The sequence below is a fragment of the Cydia fagiglandana genome, chromosome 14, assembly GCF_963556715.1.
Source record: "Cydia fagiglandana chromosome 14, ilCydFagi1.1, whole genome shotgun sequence".
NCBI classification, from domain to species: domain Eukaryota; kingdom Metazoa; phylum Arthropoda; class Insecta; order Lepidoptera; family Tortricidae; genus Cydia; species Cydia fagiglandana.
Window position 1 is genome coordinate 9,889,948 of NC_085945.1, and position 18,964 is coordinate 9,908,911.

At 36.1% G+C, this 18,964-nt stretch overlaps 1 protein-coding gene across 1 annotated transcript in view; it reads left to right on the forward strand.

Moving 5' to 3' along the window:
* The first annotated feature begins 364 nt into the window (after window positions 1–364).
* Window positions 365–18,964, forward strand: part of LOC134670743 (uncharacterized) — a 107,769-nt gene continuing 89,169 nt past the window's right edge. Inside the window, exon 1 of the mRNA XM_063528560.1 lies at window positions 365–724. Within this exon, the coding sequence (XP_063384630.1) occupies window positions 538–724 (187 nt within the window). The 5' untranslated portion in view covers window positions 365–537. The remainder of the gene's footprint in view (window positions 725–18,964) is intronic.

The window sequence follows — 18,964 nt, forward strand, 5'->3', positions numbered from 1 at the left end:
CTGGAGTAAAAGAGAAAGATCCCCGCAATTTGCGAATGACTATTTTCGCGGTAGCCCCTCTGAGTGGTGCTTTGGTGGAGCTGCAATAATAAAAAGCAATAAATGACATGAAATACCAGACTATCAAATTTATTACAAATTTACTTGTGCTTGAAAAGGAAGCAAAATGTATTCACAGTTCATATTTAAATTTCTAAAAATGTCATTTGGAATTTAAAATTCAATTTTCACGAAATGCTTTTGAAGGTAATAGCAACACTGGTTCACCGGCGCGGCGCGGATTGTTTGCGTTGCCCTAGCAGCACCACATAACACAGTATAGCACAATTACACGCGCTACGCTACGTAATACGATTGTACAAACAAGGTCTCATTCGTCCCGCCACTCGAGCCGAGGACGGACGTACGCGACGCGCGCGTATTTATGAACGAACTCGTTCATCGGCACATTGCCCAGTGGTACTTATAATTGTGTAAACAAAGTGTTCATCCAAATACATGTGTATTTTCATTCACTAGTTGTGTGATGTGACAGTTATGACAAGTGTTTTGAAGAAATCTAGAGGTACAAAAGGAAAATCCGAATCAATGCAGGAGGATTTGCCTGCGAGATGGATCAGCTCCCAGCAGAAGACGGAGGATGCTGGGAAACTGATAAAATACATTAATGACAATGTAATTGGAAATGGGAATGCATTTTGCGGACCTTTTGGACGGAGAAAAGGTAATTGAACTTAATTATTAATTATATTTATTTTAGTAACCACAATCCTTTTTTATATATGCCTAATATAAAAAAAACTATTAAAAAAACCCAATGCGGTTTAGCGTAAAATAGGACTGAGGTCAGTCGTGAATCATTGAACTTTCTGCAGCTCTGTTTACCTTATTACCTAACCGGTTACGTTATTACCTGTTCTATGATTTATAAGTTTGTGGTTTTATAACGAGCCTTGGTTCCGCTTACACCCGACTAATTAATTGATTGTCGACGATTTAACCTTAATTTCGCTGTTAAAGCAAAATGTGTTAGTAGATAGTGAATAGGTACAATGAATCCAGATAACTGAGTCTGTTTTGTTTTAATTGGTTGATAAGAATAGACAATACTCGGGCAGTGTATTATGAAAAAAAATTGAGATTTAGTTGAGCAAGATAATCTTTAGTATTTTTTTGTGTTTGAGCAAATAATTTGAAATTTTAATCACTAATCAGCAAGTATGAGAATTCACATTCATAATTAAATATGTTTATAGGGCTGCGTTGATTTGTGTAAAATTGACCTGATAAGTATTGTTAATTCATTAAATGATTATAGGTATAAAAAACAGATAGTACAGATATTCAAACCAGGCGAAATCTAGTTGGGCGTAGAAATCAAAGTATTTAAAAAAGGCCTTCTTAAGATAATCATTTTAATTCATGCCCGGCATCTGTCGAATAACAATTTTAGAATAGTCTAACTAATCAAATTAGTTTGTTTTTCTTTTGTGTTTATTCTATGACTGTATCTTTAGGTAGGTATTTAAATAAGAGTAAGCCAGTTGAGGGTAGATGAAAACATTACATGATCGAATAATGTAGGTTAAAGTCATGTCGTTCTGTGACAGATCTAGGCGCTTTTGTACTTGATCGGTTAACCAATAAATGTTATAACTACCCGAAAATGTACAAATTATTTGTTTATTTTTATTTAAATACTTAAAGATACAGAGTATATGATTGCTTAGCAGCGACCGCGCCCACATTGGTTGTGTAACTTGAACCTAAATACAAATAATACAGATAACTCTCATATCACGTTATTACCTAATGATTTAATGAACAAAATAATCTTTTCAATTGCAAATGTGGTCGAACTTTGGGATCAAATAGATAAAATATAGCGAAGTATTGATTTTTATTTGTATTTAATCGGAAGAACGCATATCATTTAACCTTAACATAATCGAATAATTAATGTGTGCGAAGTTTTGATAAGTATAACATTTGTTTCAACTACTTACATATATTGATTTTCAATTTACAGTTTTTTAATATTTATCTGAATCGTCTACAATCCGGCACATTTTATTCCAAGCGTCTGTTTGACATTATTACGCTGCGCTGTCATGATATGTTTTTACGCCCGTAAATAAAAAAGCATTAGCAAACTAAATAAATAATTCTTCTCAATTAAACGCACATGTCTGCGTTGTGTTGTGATATTTGTGTCACAAGAGCACTGGGCAAAAATATTTCCACGCCGCGTCTGTGAACGACCTTCGACCATTGGGCGTAGCTAATAAAACGAATCAACGTTGCTCGAAATCGAAACAATCGACGAAAGCGAGCGTTAATTTGCTTTTTACAGGCGTTTCTTGATAAACGAAGTTTTTGTTCGATTTCGTTGACCTATGAGAAGATATTAAGGTGAAAGGTATTTGCCGGCCCAAAACAGGTTTGGCTGGGAGAGACGGGAGCAAAAACCTTGCTTTTTACATTTTTCTGTGCATATTTGGAATGTTTCTCTTTATTTCTTTGAAGGTTAGTTTATTACTGCGCGTTTTACGAGGATTGTAATACAGTGTGGAAATTTAGTCACCTGCAATAATTTACAAAATGAATATATGTATTGTAGTCATACTGAGCAACTATTACTAGGTATGTGACGAACCCCGAAATCACGAAAAAATATTTTACGTTATTGTATGGGAAAGTCAATTTTTTTCGCGATGACGGGGTTGATCCCATACTTAGTAGAAGTTGCTCAGTATGCCCTAATGCCCTATATGTATAGGTATTTAACCTGTAAATTATTGCAGGTGACTAAAACACCATGTATCACATTACGTTATAATTTATAATTATTATAAAATAGGTATATATTACAACACATTAATCGAGGAAGTTGTAGATAAAAGTAGCGCTCACGTGGTCTTTCACGTGTCGTTTGTTAGTCACTGCGCTCACTGTGCACTGTGTTATGCCTTTGCGTAATTTGTTTATATTTAAATTACAATAGGCACAATGTTATAATGCAAATTATAATTATTATTCATATAATTTACCTCACCGGTTCTATAATTTGAATAAAGATTATACCTATATACGCATATGTATATTATAACATTGTAAGCAAGCATTGTATGTATATTATAAAATTATAATTTATTAGTTATTTAGATTATTATTGTGAGATAAATGAATAAATGTACCTAGTTTGTAAATTTGATCGTTACTTACATGGTAATAAACTAAATTGTAAGCATTGTTAGATGGATAGGAGTATTCTTTATTGCATATGCCAATTAAAATCACATCTACAAAAATTTACATTGATTAAAAATAGGCGTCTAAGCTGGTAATAAAAAAAAAACCGGGCAAGTGCGAGTCGGACTCGCGCACGAAGGGTTCCGTACCATAGTGCAAAAAAAAAACAAAAAAAACACAAAAAAAGCAAAAATAAAAACGGTCACCCATCCAAGTACTGACCACTCCCGACGTTGCTTAACTTTGGTCAAAAATCACGTTTGTTGTATGGGAGCCCCATTTAAATCTTTATTTTATTCTGTTTTTAGTATTTGTTGTTATAGCGGCAACAGAAATATATCATCTGTGAAAATTTCAACTGTTTAGCTATCACGGTTCGTGAGATACAGCCTGGTGACAGACAGACGGACGGACGGACGGACGGACAGCGAAGTGTTAGTAATGGGGTCCCGTTTTACCCTTTGGGTACGGAACCCTAAAAACGATTTGACAGAGATCGATGAAGTCCTTACACAAACTTGTACTTTTAGTTACCCAATACATGAATTTGAATCGAAACCCTAATACCTAAGCCTATAATACCTACACCTAAAAGGTATATTAGTTGCATAAGACGAAATAACTGAAGAAATTACATACTTAAGTATATGCATATTATGTATATTGTGTGTACAAAATCGCTAGCCACAATTGACTGTAAGTACAAATTCATATAGAATATTTCAGACACTCCTATCTACCTGTTACTGTGTACGTACACGTATTCATATACCTATTTAAACACGTGTACAAATATTTAAACTAGATAACTAGATAACTATCCTACGGGCCGATTCTTTAAAATGGTTGACAATGGTAATAATTTACGTTTAAACCATATAAGTGTAAATGTAACAACAATAATACTAGGTGACCGAAATTTAAGCCCACAGTTAATTTTATGAAATACAGTATTCCATCATAATAGGTACCTATATTAATTAGCATTTCATCTGTAAGTATTAATTAGGTAGTGATTATTCTTAATTATTCTCAAATACAGTGCAAAGCCTGCACCAACAAACGTCTCTTTTTGGCCCAGTGGTTGATTGGTAGAGAATGCCTTAACTTAAGGCATTAAGTCCACCATTTGTACTTATTATTTGATGTGCAATAAAGTATAAATAAATAATTACAGACTATGATTGTATGAAAATATTTTGATAGTTAAACAAAAATCTAATCAGCGCAACAAGAAACACATTACGCGAAATCAATACATATAACCTAAATTTTTTGAAATCACACATACAGTACGTAACTGAACGAAAAGCAATTACTCAAACTCGTTAATGTTTAGGTCATACCACGTCATACGAGCAACTTTTACCATAGTATCATAACACCAACATGTTTCATACATTTTGCTGGTCTGATGTTGAAATTTCCTATGGGAGAGTCAATTTATATTCGCGATTAGAAAAAGTTGCTTAGTATGACCTAAACATTAACGGGTTTGAGTAATTGCTTTTCCTTCAGTAACACACTGTGTATTATGTTTTCGTTTTCCTTTTAAATCAAAGTCCTTAGTTATATAGGTGAAGTCCTTGAGAGTACACAATCTGCATGATAAGTGCCCGTGACACGTGTCTCGGTGCATACTGGCCGGATTTGCATGGACATTAAGGACAGCTAATGCGTGCATGTCACTCAGATGGCCTACTGCGAACCACGTTCGACGTGTTGCCTCCCTGTCACACTTACGTACGAATTTACAAGTGCGATAGAGAGGCAACACGTCGAACGTGGTTCGCGGTAGGCCCTCAGGTTTGCCATTCGATTATCTAACGTAATCGATGTGTGAATTTAAAAACGTTTTAGTAATGCTGACATAACTTATTCCATACACATTTAAGGTAAATCGTTTTAAACATTATTTAATCACCTGTCACGACCGAGGAAATAAAAGGCAAATACTATAGGCATTATAGGTGTAGGTATTCTCAAATACCAAGCACGACAACAATAGCGAAAAATTACGCCGTAATAATATTTCCGTGTATCTCTTTCATCATTAACATTGTGGTGTAATCTATTCACGAATAAAACACGACTATAAATGACCAGTATGTATTGACTGATTGATCTTAAAGAAACAATGAAAGTTGGCATGAACTCAACCCGGCCAGCTGCTTCAAATAATAAACAGCGAAGTAAATTAACCACAATAAACATAATGCGGTTCTGACTAGATTAATTGCCCCGTTTTATAGGCCAAGAAATAAGAAGTTATAGAGGGAAATGCTAGGAACACAATTTTTGACTCCGTAACTTTGTTTGGACTAGTTAGGAGGTGAACATATCAAAAGTCCCCGGCCGTAGCCTCGGTGCTGGGGGGGGAGAGGGGGGAAAGAAGGTCTCATTTTTCGGTTTTTCACTAATATCTTGGAAACTATGCGTCTTAGCGACATGACTACTGAGACAAACCAAAAGCCAATAAAAATTGTTACAAGTTTTATTCAGTCAAGTTTTTCGATATCTTGAATAGTTTTTGAGATATCCGCTCTTGAAAGTTTATTTAGGGCTTTAAATTTTATCTTGATATCTACATTAGTGAAGCTGCTAGGCCGTGTTTGGTATCATTTTCGTATAAATCGGGGATGCTGAATTCATTTTTGGTATCACATTGACACCATTCCTAAGAAAAAACATATAAACTTTATACAAATAACTTTTTTTTCTAATTCCTCTTCACGCTTAAACCGCTCAACCGATTTAATTGTAATTTGGTATACAGATATTTCGAGTCCCAAGACAGGACATAAGATACTTTTTATCTCAATAATCATCCTTTAAAGTTGTGAAATGGAGTATGGGGGGAATTCAACTTCATCGACGAAACTGAATTCCTGAGGTTCATACTGCTTAAGGTAAGGTTTGAAGTCATGTTAGGTATCATTTTCATCTAAATCACAGATGTATACCATCCTAAATTTCACCTAAACCGGTTCAGCGGTTACTGACTCCCCATACAAACTTCCACCCCACTTTTCACATCCTCAAAAGATGCTTTTGGTTATAAAAACTATCCTATGTCCTGTGTCGAAACTGAAACTATTTCTGTACCAAATTTCAACGAAATTGGTTCAGCGGTTTAAGTGTGAAGAGGGATTTTAAAAAATATATATTTTTTTAATTTTGTTTTTACTTCGGAATAGTGTCAATGTGATACCATAAATGAATTCAGCACCCCCGATTTATACGAAAATGATGCCAAACATGGCCTAACAGCATCACTGATGTAGATATCAAGATAACATTAAAATCCCTAAATAAACTTTCAAGAGCGTCTATCTCAAAAACTATTCAAGATATCGAAAAACTTGACTGGATAAAACTTGTAACTAATTTTATGAGCTTTCGGTTTGTCTTAGTAGTCATGTCGCTAAGATGCAAAGTTTCCAAGATATCAATGAAAAACCGAAAAATTCGACCTTCTTACCCCCCTCTCCCCCCGCAGCACCGGGGCTACAGCCGGGGACTTTTGATATGTTCACCTCCTAACTAGTCTAAACAAAGGTACGGAGTCAAAAATTGTGTTCCTAGCATTTCCCTCTACAACGTTTTTTGAGCATTCATTTCCTGACCTATTATTGTTTCCTGGAAATAAAACTGTTATGTCACAGTTAGCCACACTGCGGGCTATTAATAAAGAATGAATTGGGTTAATTTTCGTAGATATGATTACTTAGTAACGTTGTGAAACGGAATAGGTAGTTGTCAAAATGATAAAGCGGTAACACTATAAAGTCGTAAAGGAGACTTGCTATTTTGACGCACAATATGACGCATCATTTTGAAAATGTGGGGTTGCCCTAATGTTTAAAAAAATAATGCTAGATTATTTTGGACTAGTTTTAAATAAATTAAACAGGAATTATACGTATTTTAACAGAAATGAAGGTAAAGTAGGTATTGCAGTCGATATTTATACCAAGATTTACACGAAAGTATTGTAATGTAACCTACATTTGACTTATTGGGGTAGGATAGGAACCAACTACAATGTTGTATTAAACGTAAATAAGTAGAATATGGATTGTATGCCTTTATCACATATACCTACCTATCAATCATATCATTGTGAGTGCTTTGCAATGCGTGATAGGTAGTAACAGCTCTCCCACTGCTGGGCAATAGACCCTTAGATGGATATTTAGTAATTTTATCGATACCTGTCTATTTAACTACCTGTTGTACGTTTCTTTATAACAATGATTAAATGTATTAGATAGCCACAAGCTTTCTTGATTTTAGTTTTTACCTGATTTCCTTACATTGCATTTAAGTACTTATGAAACAAAAAAATTAACTTATGAGAATAAGGTTCAGAACTATATGTACAAAGCAAATGTAAGTAAATATAATTACGACAACTCTCATTATATATAACTAACATTTGTTTTTAATTTAAGCAGTGGTGGCCGAGTGGATACATATCCATATGACGCCCGACTTTCAATCCGGAGGTCGCGGGTTCAAATCCCGGCTCGTACCAATGAGTTTTTCGGAACTTATGTACGAAATATCATTTGATATTTACCACTAGCTTTTCGGTGAAGGAAAACATCGTGAGGAAACCTGCATACATCTGCGAAGAAATTCAAAGGTGTATGTGAAGTCCCCAATCCGCATTGGGCTAGCGTGGGGACTATAGCCAAGCCCTCTCGCGCATGAGAGGAGGCCTGTGCTCAGCAGTGGGACGTATATAGGCTGAAATGATGATGATGATGATGAACATTTGTTTTTATTTCACGGTGCAAAAAATCTTTACACGTGGGCCGTGGCCCATTGCGATTAATGTTACTTTATAATTATGAGGAATGGCATAAATAGTCATATTCAAAGCTAGTAGCGGTAAGCGATTAACTATAGTGTCGATCGTAAAACGAAATCGAATAACATGGACGTATAGCATAGCATATCGCCCGCAGGCGAGCAATCGCCGCTTAGGGTTCCAGAAAAAAATGGTATCATTTCCTTTTTTTCGAAAAACCATCAACTTTTGGGTTATTTAGACTCAGAATCACGAGTACTATTGAATGAGACAAAGAAAAAAGTGTCCCCAGTTTTTGTATCGTGAATAGAATCAGGCGTTACTTTGCGGAAATCCATATTAATTAAAACCAAAATATTACTTTGCTAATCCGCGTAAAAAGATAACGTGCTAGTCAATCAGTGCTAACCCGTTATAGGTACTTACTTGCGTATTTTTTTCATGCAATTAATTTTCTCACCCTCCCACCGCAAAAATAAATACGCAAATAAATATAACAAACCACCACCAAAAGAATAATACTCGACACGTGTTTCGCCTCTCTACGAGGCATCCTCAGGAGCTGTTGACGGTCTGACGTCCGGCAACGGTCCATACAAAATGTACTTATGTGAAAATGTGTTACAAAACTGATTTTTTCTTCATTTCAAATCGATAGTCCTCGTGATTCTGAGTAAGTTAGTAGTAGTAGTAAGTTAAGTTCCGAAAAACTCATTGGTAAGAGCCGGGATTTGAACCCGCGACATCCGTCGCACGCTCGATCTACCGCTAAGCTACAAAAGCCCGCACCATGCGTCATGAGACAGTGTCAAAACTGACGTATACGCTATCGTTCGCACTAACACGTACGAGCGAGATGTATAGAAAGTAAATTACGTTCTCGATGGCATGTATGTCAGTGCCAAACTGATGGTAGCCGTACAGAGCGCTTCGGCCTGTCTCGGGGTCTCTCGAAGAGTTCAGACTCCCGTGCCGCGCGGTATCTCGGTAAGCTGTAGGAATATCAGCCCTAGCAATACCTATTACCTACCTACTACTGCAATGCAATAGTTCTAACTTGAAGCTCTGGTAAGTTACCTACGCTTGATAACAATAGTACTTACATTACGATACTAGTGCGAAAAGTAGGAAATTCGCAGCGAGTGGCGATAAATTAAAACACGACCGAAGGGAGGGAGGGAAATCAACATGAGTTGCAAAACCTTTTCGCTATGTATTGTAGCATATATTGTAGGTACAACGTTTTACAGTATATATGGCCCTATAAATTTTCGACATACGCACGTATAGTAGGGCGATTAATTACCACCATATGTACCTACTGTAAAATTACTTAGTTAGGTAATATTCCTTCTTTCAAATGTTGTCAGTGTAAGACTACTGCATAATAAATATGTTTATCATATAAGTATGTTAGTTGTAACGGCTATAATATAACTTTAAGATTTAGCAAGTGTAGGATCAATGATAGTAAGCCTTGACGCCTTCGTTACAGCTCTCAGGACGTCTCGGATGTTTTTCTAAAATAAAGATTTATAAAAAACACATTTACATACCTACATCCCACATAAAGTTCCATGGAACAATTGTATGTGCCAAAATTGATAAATAATTAAACGAAGCCCTTAGTTATTATTTTCGACACACATTCACGACTAACTTCCGCAATAGGTACCTATAGGTAGTGCGCACGGCTCGTAGCAAAAGCGTTTTTTGTGACCAATTGAGTTGTTTAAAACAAAAAGTGGCCGATGACAAAAACATTTGCACAATCGACACGGTTTTTTATCTTAGATCTTCATAGGAAGAGCTTACTATTACAAATGTATGTAGGAAATTGAAAACCGAAGTTGGGAGTTTGGAACGAACGAAACGCGAAATATTTCCATTGTTTTCTTCGAGGAAACCTTGAAGTTGCGATTATAAATTATTTATCGCTTTGTTTACTTGCAGGTACGTAATGTTCAAACACGTCGTTACGATTGGGTAAGAGTTTTCAAAATAAACAATATGCTAATGAAACACCTCAGTGTGTACAGTACTTACGTTTAAATAATAAATATTAATTTGTTATGCGAAGTTTCAATAACAACAATAGATCTTGACCCCTATTCGACAAGCGACGTTTGACGTATCGTGTTGATATCCCGTTGATGTGGGAAAAATCATAAGTTCTCGAATACGTACAATGTCAAAATTTGACATTAACAATCCACAGTTAGGGTGACAAGCAAACTAAACCGAACCATCCTTAGTTTAGAGTGGAGTTTTGGTTGTACCAAATGATATTATCCACCGTTGATGGAATCATAACTCAGTATGCGATAAAATCAACTGTTGATTTGACGTGGATGCGAAATCTGACAGTTGTACGTGTCGAATTTGGCCCCTGAATCACGTTCATGAATGAATAGCGCAATAATTCCACTAGACGTAATGTGGACTAGCGCGTGCTAGTAGTTATACTTGCGTATTTTTTAAGTTCCCTCCCACCGCAAAGATAAATACGCAAATAAATATAATAAACCTTCAGCAAAATAACAATAAGTAGGTACTCGACACGTGTTTCGCCTTTGTACAAGGCAGATGTTGAAGGTCTGACGCCCGGCAACGGAACCTCGGGCAACAACACTAAGATTTGGGCATAATATACCTATGTACAGCGAAGTAAGTAAGTAAATACACTATAGCGAAGTCCAGTATAAGCGTTACTGTGGTTCTTTTAGATCGATATCTGTTAATAAAATTGTAAGGTCGAGTGTTGTTATTGAGTCACGAACGAAATATCCTTCTAGACATGCTGTCGTCAAGTATAAAGTGATAAACACAATGAGTACCTATGACTAAATGTTGTTTGTATCTAACATGTATCTAGTAGGTAAATGATCTGTCTTATTTATCAATTGTTTAGGTTTATCGAAGGCCTTTGTTTATTTGATATTCGGATTTATATATACTTATATATGTTAGTCCTTTTCGATTATTTCATTCTTTACCATCAATGTCACTACATCGTCTGCGTTTCAGACAGATCAAAGTCATATCGTAATGTCATGTCATGTTCTGTCAACTGATAAAGATAGTGTCCCTAGATTAAAAGTATCATTTACGACAAAGTTAACTAAACTTTACGAATAGCTTTGAGCGCGATCATATTAGTCGTCCGTCGTCCCATAGACATAAGCAACATCAAAAGAGCCACCTACGCGTTGACGCCGTTGACTGACCGTTCTTTGAAAAGATTGAAAACCCAGCACGGATATGATTCATATGATGATCGTTCTTGTCGACGTGACAGCGTGATAAAATGGTAGGTATCCGCCGTTGTCTATACCGCGGTGTTAAAAAGTGACAGTTATTTTTATCACGTTGATAAAGCCATCCATGATACGCCTGCTGAAGTCTCTGAATACTCAAATGGCAAAATCAATAAGTAATATTTAGCTTTATCACATTATAATGGGTACTATCGCTTGACCATGGTTAGCAACAAACTGCATACAATAAAACCAGGAAAGGTTCTCGTTATTTCCGGTAAGCCGACGTGATTATAGTTGGAAATTATGCATCGTATGACCCTCAATGCGTCTTGTAATAACTATACGTGTATATACATGATATTTACTACGATCATGATATCACATCGCCATAGATGGACAGACCAGTTAAAAGCTTGGACTCTGATAACGCGTCACTGTTACAAATCTCACGGTCAATTCTTTTGGATGAGTTATACAGGCGAGTATAAAATTCCTCATGAATAAATAGACTGTAGGCACTCGTTTATGTAATGTGGGCGTAGAGGCCAACTGCCTTCTGAACTTGACATTTAGCATGCTATTTAGTTATGTAATTGTTTCGGATAAGGGCCAAGTTCCAAATGATAAGTTTGATCTCGATGAAGGTGGGCTGGCTGAATATTAGAACGATTAAAACTTCCGAACGTTAGGTTCAAAGAAATTAAGTTACATCCAAGTAGGTACCTACATCATCCATCCATACTAAGGTAATAGAAGGAGCTCTAGGTATGGATGGAAAAGGAAATGCTATCTGATAAGTCAAGTAAAAAAACCTTGCGTTTTGCGGAATCAAGTAATGAATTTAAATTAGGTAAGGTAGGCGAAAGACGGCCCATCGTTATTTTTATTAATATCATCTTACAGTTTTGTCTACGGTACTAGCGAGTAGCGGATGAAACTTGAAACTTAAAACAATTATGTAAATCAAATTCCCCAGTTGACTAACCTATCCAAAGAGCGTCATAATGCCATAAAACTAATAAGCAGTTGACTTTAAAAATATCTATAAAAGTCTAAAAATAAATGGTAACTAAATATGGTATATGTAAAAGCCAAGAAGAAATTTTGTTTAAAGTATTCATTTTTACAACTTAATTAGTTGTATGACATCTCGAGATATTATCTTACATTGAGAACGCGTTGATTACCTGTTGACGTTCGAAACTGGGACAAAAGTTCAACGCCCCCGCCCAGAGACAAGACGTGATTTTTTTTTTAAATTTTAAATGAAGTTTAGACGTAAGAGCACATGACATACTGCCAATATTACCAACTTATATATGTCAGTGAAAACAATATTGGCAGGTACTAAACTTCTAATAGTTTTACTGACAGCGCGAATATTAGCCGCAAAAATAAATTTGCGAAATTTATGACGTGTTTGCTTCGCTAATGGTTTTTTGGCGTGGAAACAGTGATCGTTAAAAATGTAGAGAATCGGGGCGGGCAACGCCCATTACAGTTTACCTATTTACGTTTTTTTGACCTCAGAATTTAGTACATCGACCTTTTAATGAGACTTTAAGCTACCTAATATGAACCAGCCGGGCTAGCACATGATTGGCGCGACAGTATCTCGCCGCGAGATCCTGTCGTGCCAATCATGTGCTAGGCCTACTAGTTAACATAGATGTTTTAAAAAAATATGCGGACTTCCAATTTTATTGGGGCGAAATTTAAATAGAGCAATTTAAAAATCAAAATTCTATGAAGTTATGACGTAAATAACACTTGTACGGCGTATGCTAAATTGCTGCAGACTTTTTCTTGATCTAACTCTACTTAAGTAGGTACATATAGTGTTATTCGAAGCCTGGCATCCAATTCTTAATCATAGAACGTGTAATTTATTGTGGCACATGTGTGTAATGTGTGTTACTGTTAAGAAAAAATAAGTTTTTGGCAAAAATTTCATTTTTGGTACAAGCTTTTATCGCTGACTGTACTTTTCTTACGACAGACAACTAATGCTCATCGAGACAATTCTAAAAAAAAACCCCTAACACGATTAGGATGCGTTGTTTCATCACAGAGTTCCTATGGCCACCTCCTGTCTCCATCATCAGATCAGCTCGATCCATACCATATCCGTACCATAATATTTCATTGTCATCAGATTTATACATGCATGCAAAATTGCAGCTCAATCGGAAATCGGGAAGTGGATCAAATTTAACTTGCAAGATTTGATTACAGACAGACAGACAGACAGACAACGGTCAGGTGAAACTAAATAAAAGCTTGTAAAATAGGCGGTCTTTTTAATCTTATCAAGTAGTATATATAGGTAGGTACTATTTTGTAAGGTCGTTGCCCTGTAAATTGTCATGAATTAACAAATGTTGCACTGTGTCATTATCAACCGTCGTAATAATAGGCTGTTTGTCAAAATGTCGTCGCTTTGTCATAAATTACAGCTTAGATATCAATTTAAAATAGTCCAGTTTGATAATAGACTCCTCCTTTTTGGAAGTCGGTTAAAAATACATATACCTTGTATATTTACCCATATATTTACAAACAGTTAATGGCACCCTTGCCTAACGTAATGCACATCAATACGTATGTTCATTCATGGCTTTTATTGCTATGATGGCATTCGACGTGGCAGTAATATTAATTTTCGAGGGCTCACGTTTTCATTCATACTGTTTGTGTATTGTATAGCATAGATCAATTCTCTAGGTATTATCAAAGAGAATAGATAGTATAGAGGGGTCCTGTCATAGTAAATTTTGTAGTCACTGTAAATTTACTGCCATCTATCAACACACGACTAAAACTCAAAATTAACACGTATAGAATTATCAAAAAAATTTATATATATATATGGATAAATGATTTTATTATTTTTATATTGTTTTGACCCATGCTCATCACTGATATCTACCTACGAGTATGTGTTAAAATTGTGAGATATGAAACGGTGTCGCCATCTAGCCGTGAATAGGCCAAAGGTGTGTGCGCCATCTATGCGAGAATGACTATTTCTTGATTTCCGAGGCACGTTTTTTCCTTAGACTTTATTCATCTTATACGAAGTTACATAAGGAACCTTATGGCGGTTGGCGCTTACACTATCATTAACAACGGTCCAATACTAAATGCGACGTAAGCGCCAAACGCCACAAGGTATCTTTACCCGTGGAACGTCACATATGTTTATAAAATAAAAATAAATAAATATTGGAGACATCTTACACAGACCAACCTATGTTTAACCTATGTATGTACCTATGTTCTTAGAATAATACTAAACAAACATGTTTGTCTCGTAAGCCTGATCGGGCATTGTCAAGAAAACGTAATTTAATATACGTATTGATCCACCTTTTAAGATAAAAGCCGTCTCGTATTTCTGTGCCACTGAAGATCACGTGACCAATGGAAAGATTGTAATGGTATCTACAGTAATAGGATACGCATATACCTAAATACTTAAAATAGTTAGTTATACACGGTGTAACATGAGTAAACCGAATAATTTTAACAGCATATTCCTGATCATATTTAGAGACAAAAACGTCCTATAAACTTTTTTGATATTCGCCTAGTTTCAGAGATATTATTAATTTAAAAAAACACAAGTTTTTATTGTTACATAGTGTAAAAGGCCTTTTTGATGGCGATGTTGCTGCTATGGGACGTAGTCTAAATATCCTCATTGATAGATGTCAAAAAGTGACAAGTAAATCTTTGCAAAAAGTAGGTTCAACGAAAAAAAAATTTAAAAATCAATTTTAAGTGACAAGTTTACCAATAACGTTTATTTTTTATGTACAAAGACATTCAAATAATTGAAAAAACAAAACAAAACAAAAATTTTTTTTGGCGTACTTGACCTAAACTCATATTACTCACATTTTTTACTTCTTTTGAGCTCAGAAATGCGTGGTTAAAATTATTCGGTTTCCTCATGTTACACCGTGTATATAAATAGTTCTGTTTATATCTGTGACATTATCCATAGAAACTACCTATCCTGTAAAAAATACGAGAACTGGAGTAGCCAATTGGAGAAAATAAAAATATACGTAAAGTAAACGTACTGGTGCTCGACGCGTTCCCAGTACATGTCAACTTGAAACTTAAGCCATTGTCAATAGAGGTGACAGCAAGGTGTTATCTATTGGGCATTAGCACGTCGAGCACTTTCGGGGGTCAACTTCCCTTGGGAAAATGCATATTGGTGTGGTGTTTAGGCAAGGTGCATTTGGCCTTTGGCCTATGGGCGCATTTGCCTACCGGAGAGCGCATGTGTCCCACTTGACGTAGAAATGTTAAATTGTATATAATATTCCGATATAATTTATTTTATAACGGCAAAGCTTAATTATGTGCTCAAGTAACTACTAAATTTAATACCTCATCTGTTTTCGATTTGTATAATTAATTAATTTCCATATGATTATGATAGGAAAACGCCGTTGCAGATGGTCTTTATACAAATAAAAAATTAGAATATAATGAATAATGTAAATTTTATAAATATTTAATCGCAGTACGTTAGCTGATATAATATTGATATCAGCTAAGCTGCCCACATTCGACCATTATGTTATGAGCATTAACACCCACATGTCATATTAACCTATTTCTTTCAATATTATTTATGATCAATATTACATTATGCTTTATGCTTCTACATTGTATTGTAGTATTTTTTATTTAGAGTAGAGCGGGGTAAGTTTGCTTGACCCGGGAATTCCGGAATCTATTAGGGTTCGAAATACACAAGTGGGTCTAAACTAAATCTAAATTTAACAACTTTCTATGTATATTTTTTACTGTCTGTGATCAAATCGATGTTATAAACCAGTTATTATACCCTTTTTAATTGGCAATTTGTCGTAGTTTTATCGTGTTTCTGGCTTCAATTTGGTTGAGTTCACCGTGGGCTCACGGTCAAAGGACGTAGCTCGGTCCTACAACCCAAAGGACAATTTACGACAGGATACGATTTAAGGCCATCGAACTTACAATTGGTTTAAATTAATAGTACTAGATACTTTAACTAGGCGGTTCGACAACCTTTGATCACCGACAGCGAAACTGAACACCCGTCACTTTTAATTATTCGGCTTAGTTTTCGCGTTGGCAAAAAATACTGTGTGGTACAGAGTAGACAGCTTGACGCGCGGAGGTGGTTGAACCCGTTGTATAATTAATGGTTGCCTTTTTTGCGTGGCCAAATTTGTACATGACATCAGCGTAATGACATGTACTTTTTTTAAACTGTCGATCAATTGTTTTAGTATAATGCGGTCGTCGTGACTCGTAGTGTTGAAGTTGGAAGAGCTATTGTCATTGTGAGTTGATTGTGTGATCTGTACAAACGGCAACACTCGTAACCGTACATCGGTGGACCTTATTACAAAAGGCATAAGGTCCATCGATGCACAGTTAACACTAACTTAACAGTGTGGGCGATGGTACTGTTGTTGAAATTTCAATGTCATCATTGTTGTCGTATCTTCATCTTTAGGACTTAGGGAGGTCGCACACGGAGACTTTTTGCGGCGATTGAATCGAACTGAATCGCGGCATTTGGTCTCTTGTGGCAGTTGTGGCATTTGCAACATGTGATAGAAACGAATTTTTTATACGAACGATAATTTTGAGATTGATTGCATTGAAAGTTAGTTAGGTACCATATTTTTGGCGTTCCGCACAAACATTTTAAGACTAAATTTTATACTCATTTACAACAAATAATTTGTGTTGAACACATGTGTGTTGCTCCGTGGAAAAAGCCGACAATAATTTTATATACATAAGCTTTGTGGGTGACGGAAAGTATGCTTTAGTCTCTTGGTTTTTTGCCAATGGGTACGAGAGTTGGCCCTGTTCGCAGGTGTTTCCACTGGGAAACTGGCATGCAAGTAGGGCACATGTTGAATTTATTAAAACTCATAAGGCCTTCTCTTGATTAAATTCTAATAGTAATAAATAAATAAATATTATAGGACATTTTTACACAAATTGACTAAGCCCCACGGTAAGCTCAAGAAGGTTTGTGTTGTGGGTACTCAGACAAAGACATATATAATATATAAAAACTTAAATACATAGACAACAACCATGACTCAGGAACAAATATCTGTGTCATAATACAAATAAATGCCCTTACCAGGATTCGAACCCGGGACCATCGGCTTCATAGGCAGGGTCACTACCCACTAGGCCAGACCGGTCGCCAATTCTATTTTAGAAGTCGTCTGATCGTTGAATCATGTCACGACAGGGCAGTCTGACTTGGACTGATGACTTTTTAACTTTTTTTCTTGATAAAATGACCTTTGCCGCTTCGACCTATGACGTTCAATCCATCATTCATATTATCAAGGAAATTGAGAGATACAGCGGTGACATCAAATCGTCATTCATCTTCTCCTGAATAGCAAATTTTCTAATAAGACGTCCTATTTACCTCAAACAATCAAAATGTTTTTATTTTTATTTTTTGCAAGTGGACTACAGTTTACTCGTAATGAAACAAGAAAACGTAAAGAACCGCGAAACATAAAAAAACCGGGCAAGTGCGAGTCGGACTCGCGTACGAAGGGTTCCGTACCATAATGCAAAAAAAACAAAAAAAAAGCAAAAAAAAAAACGGTCACCCATCCAAGTACTGACCATTCCCGACGCTGCTTAACTTTGGTCAAAAATCACGTTTGTTGTATGGGAGCCCCATTTAAATCTTTATTTTATTCTGTTTTTAGTATTTGTTGTTATAGCGGCAACAGAAATACATCATCTGTGAAAATTTCAACTGTCTAGCTATCACGGTTCGTGAGATACAGCCTGGTGACAGACGGACGGACGGACGGACGGACAGCGAAGTCTTAGTAATAGGGTCCCGTTTTACCCTTTGGGTACGGAACCCTAAAAAGGGAAAATAAAAACTCAATTCGTCTAACATACAATAAAAGTGACATAGCGTAGGGAGAAAGGCGACATTTGCAACGCGATAGGAAATTGAAACGTCTATTCTATCGGCGCGATTCGGGAAGTGAAGTAGAGATTAACTAGATACGATATAGTAAAGATATGTGACGTCCCATGGGTAAAGGTACCTTATCGCGGTTGGCGCTTACGCTATTATTAACGCTGCTCCAATATTATTGCTGCGCTATGCGACGTAAGCGCCAGCCGTACCTTTTTCCTTGGAACGTCACATGTCTTCATTTATCATATCTAGTGAATCTCTAATTCATTTCCCGAATCGCGGCACCAGACACCATAAGGTACAGTCACCTGCAATAATATGTTACACAACAAAGGCCGCAAATATATCTGACACGATCTTATTTGTAGAGCCATAAGGGTGTATCACATATTTTGCGGCCTTCGGAGAGTAACATATTATTGCAGGTGACTGTACCTTTTGCAGTGGAACGTTGATAAAGTCTGCTATTTGTTCTACGTTCCATCAGGAGCGCTCCCGTCAGTAAATACTATGCTTTAGTAATGGAATACACACATCAATCCACTTTATTGCATTTTATATTACTTGTCTGTGTTTGAATTGTCTGGGTAGGGCTTGATGGTTTGCGTGATGTATTATCTAGGTACCTATTTCTAATTTGTAAGCAGA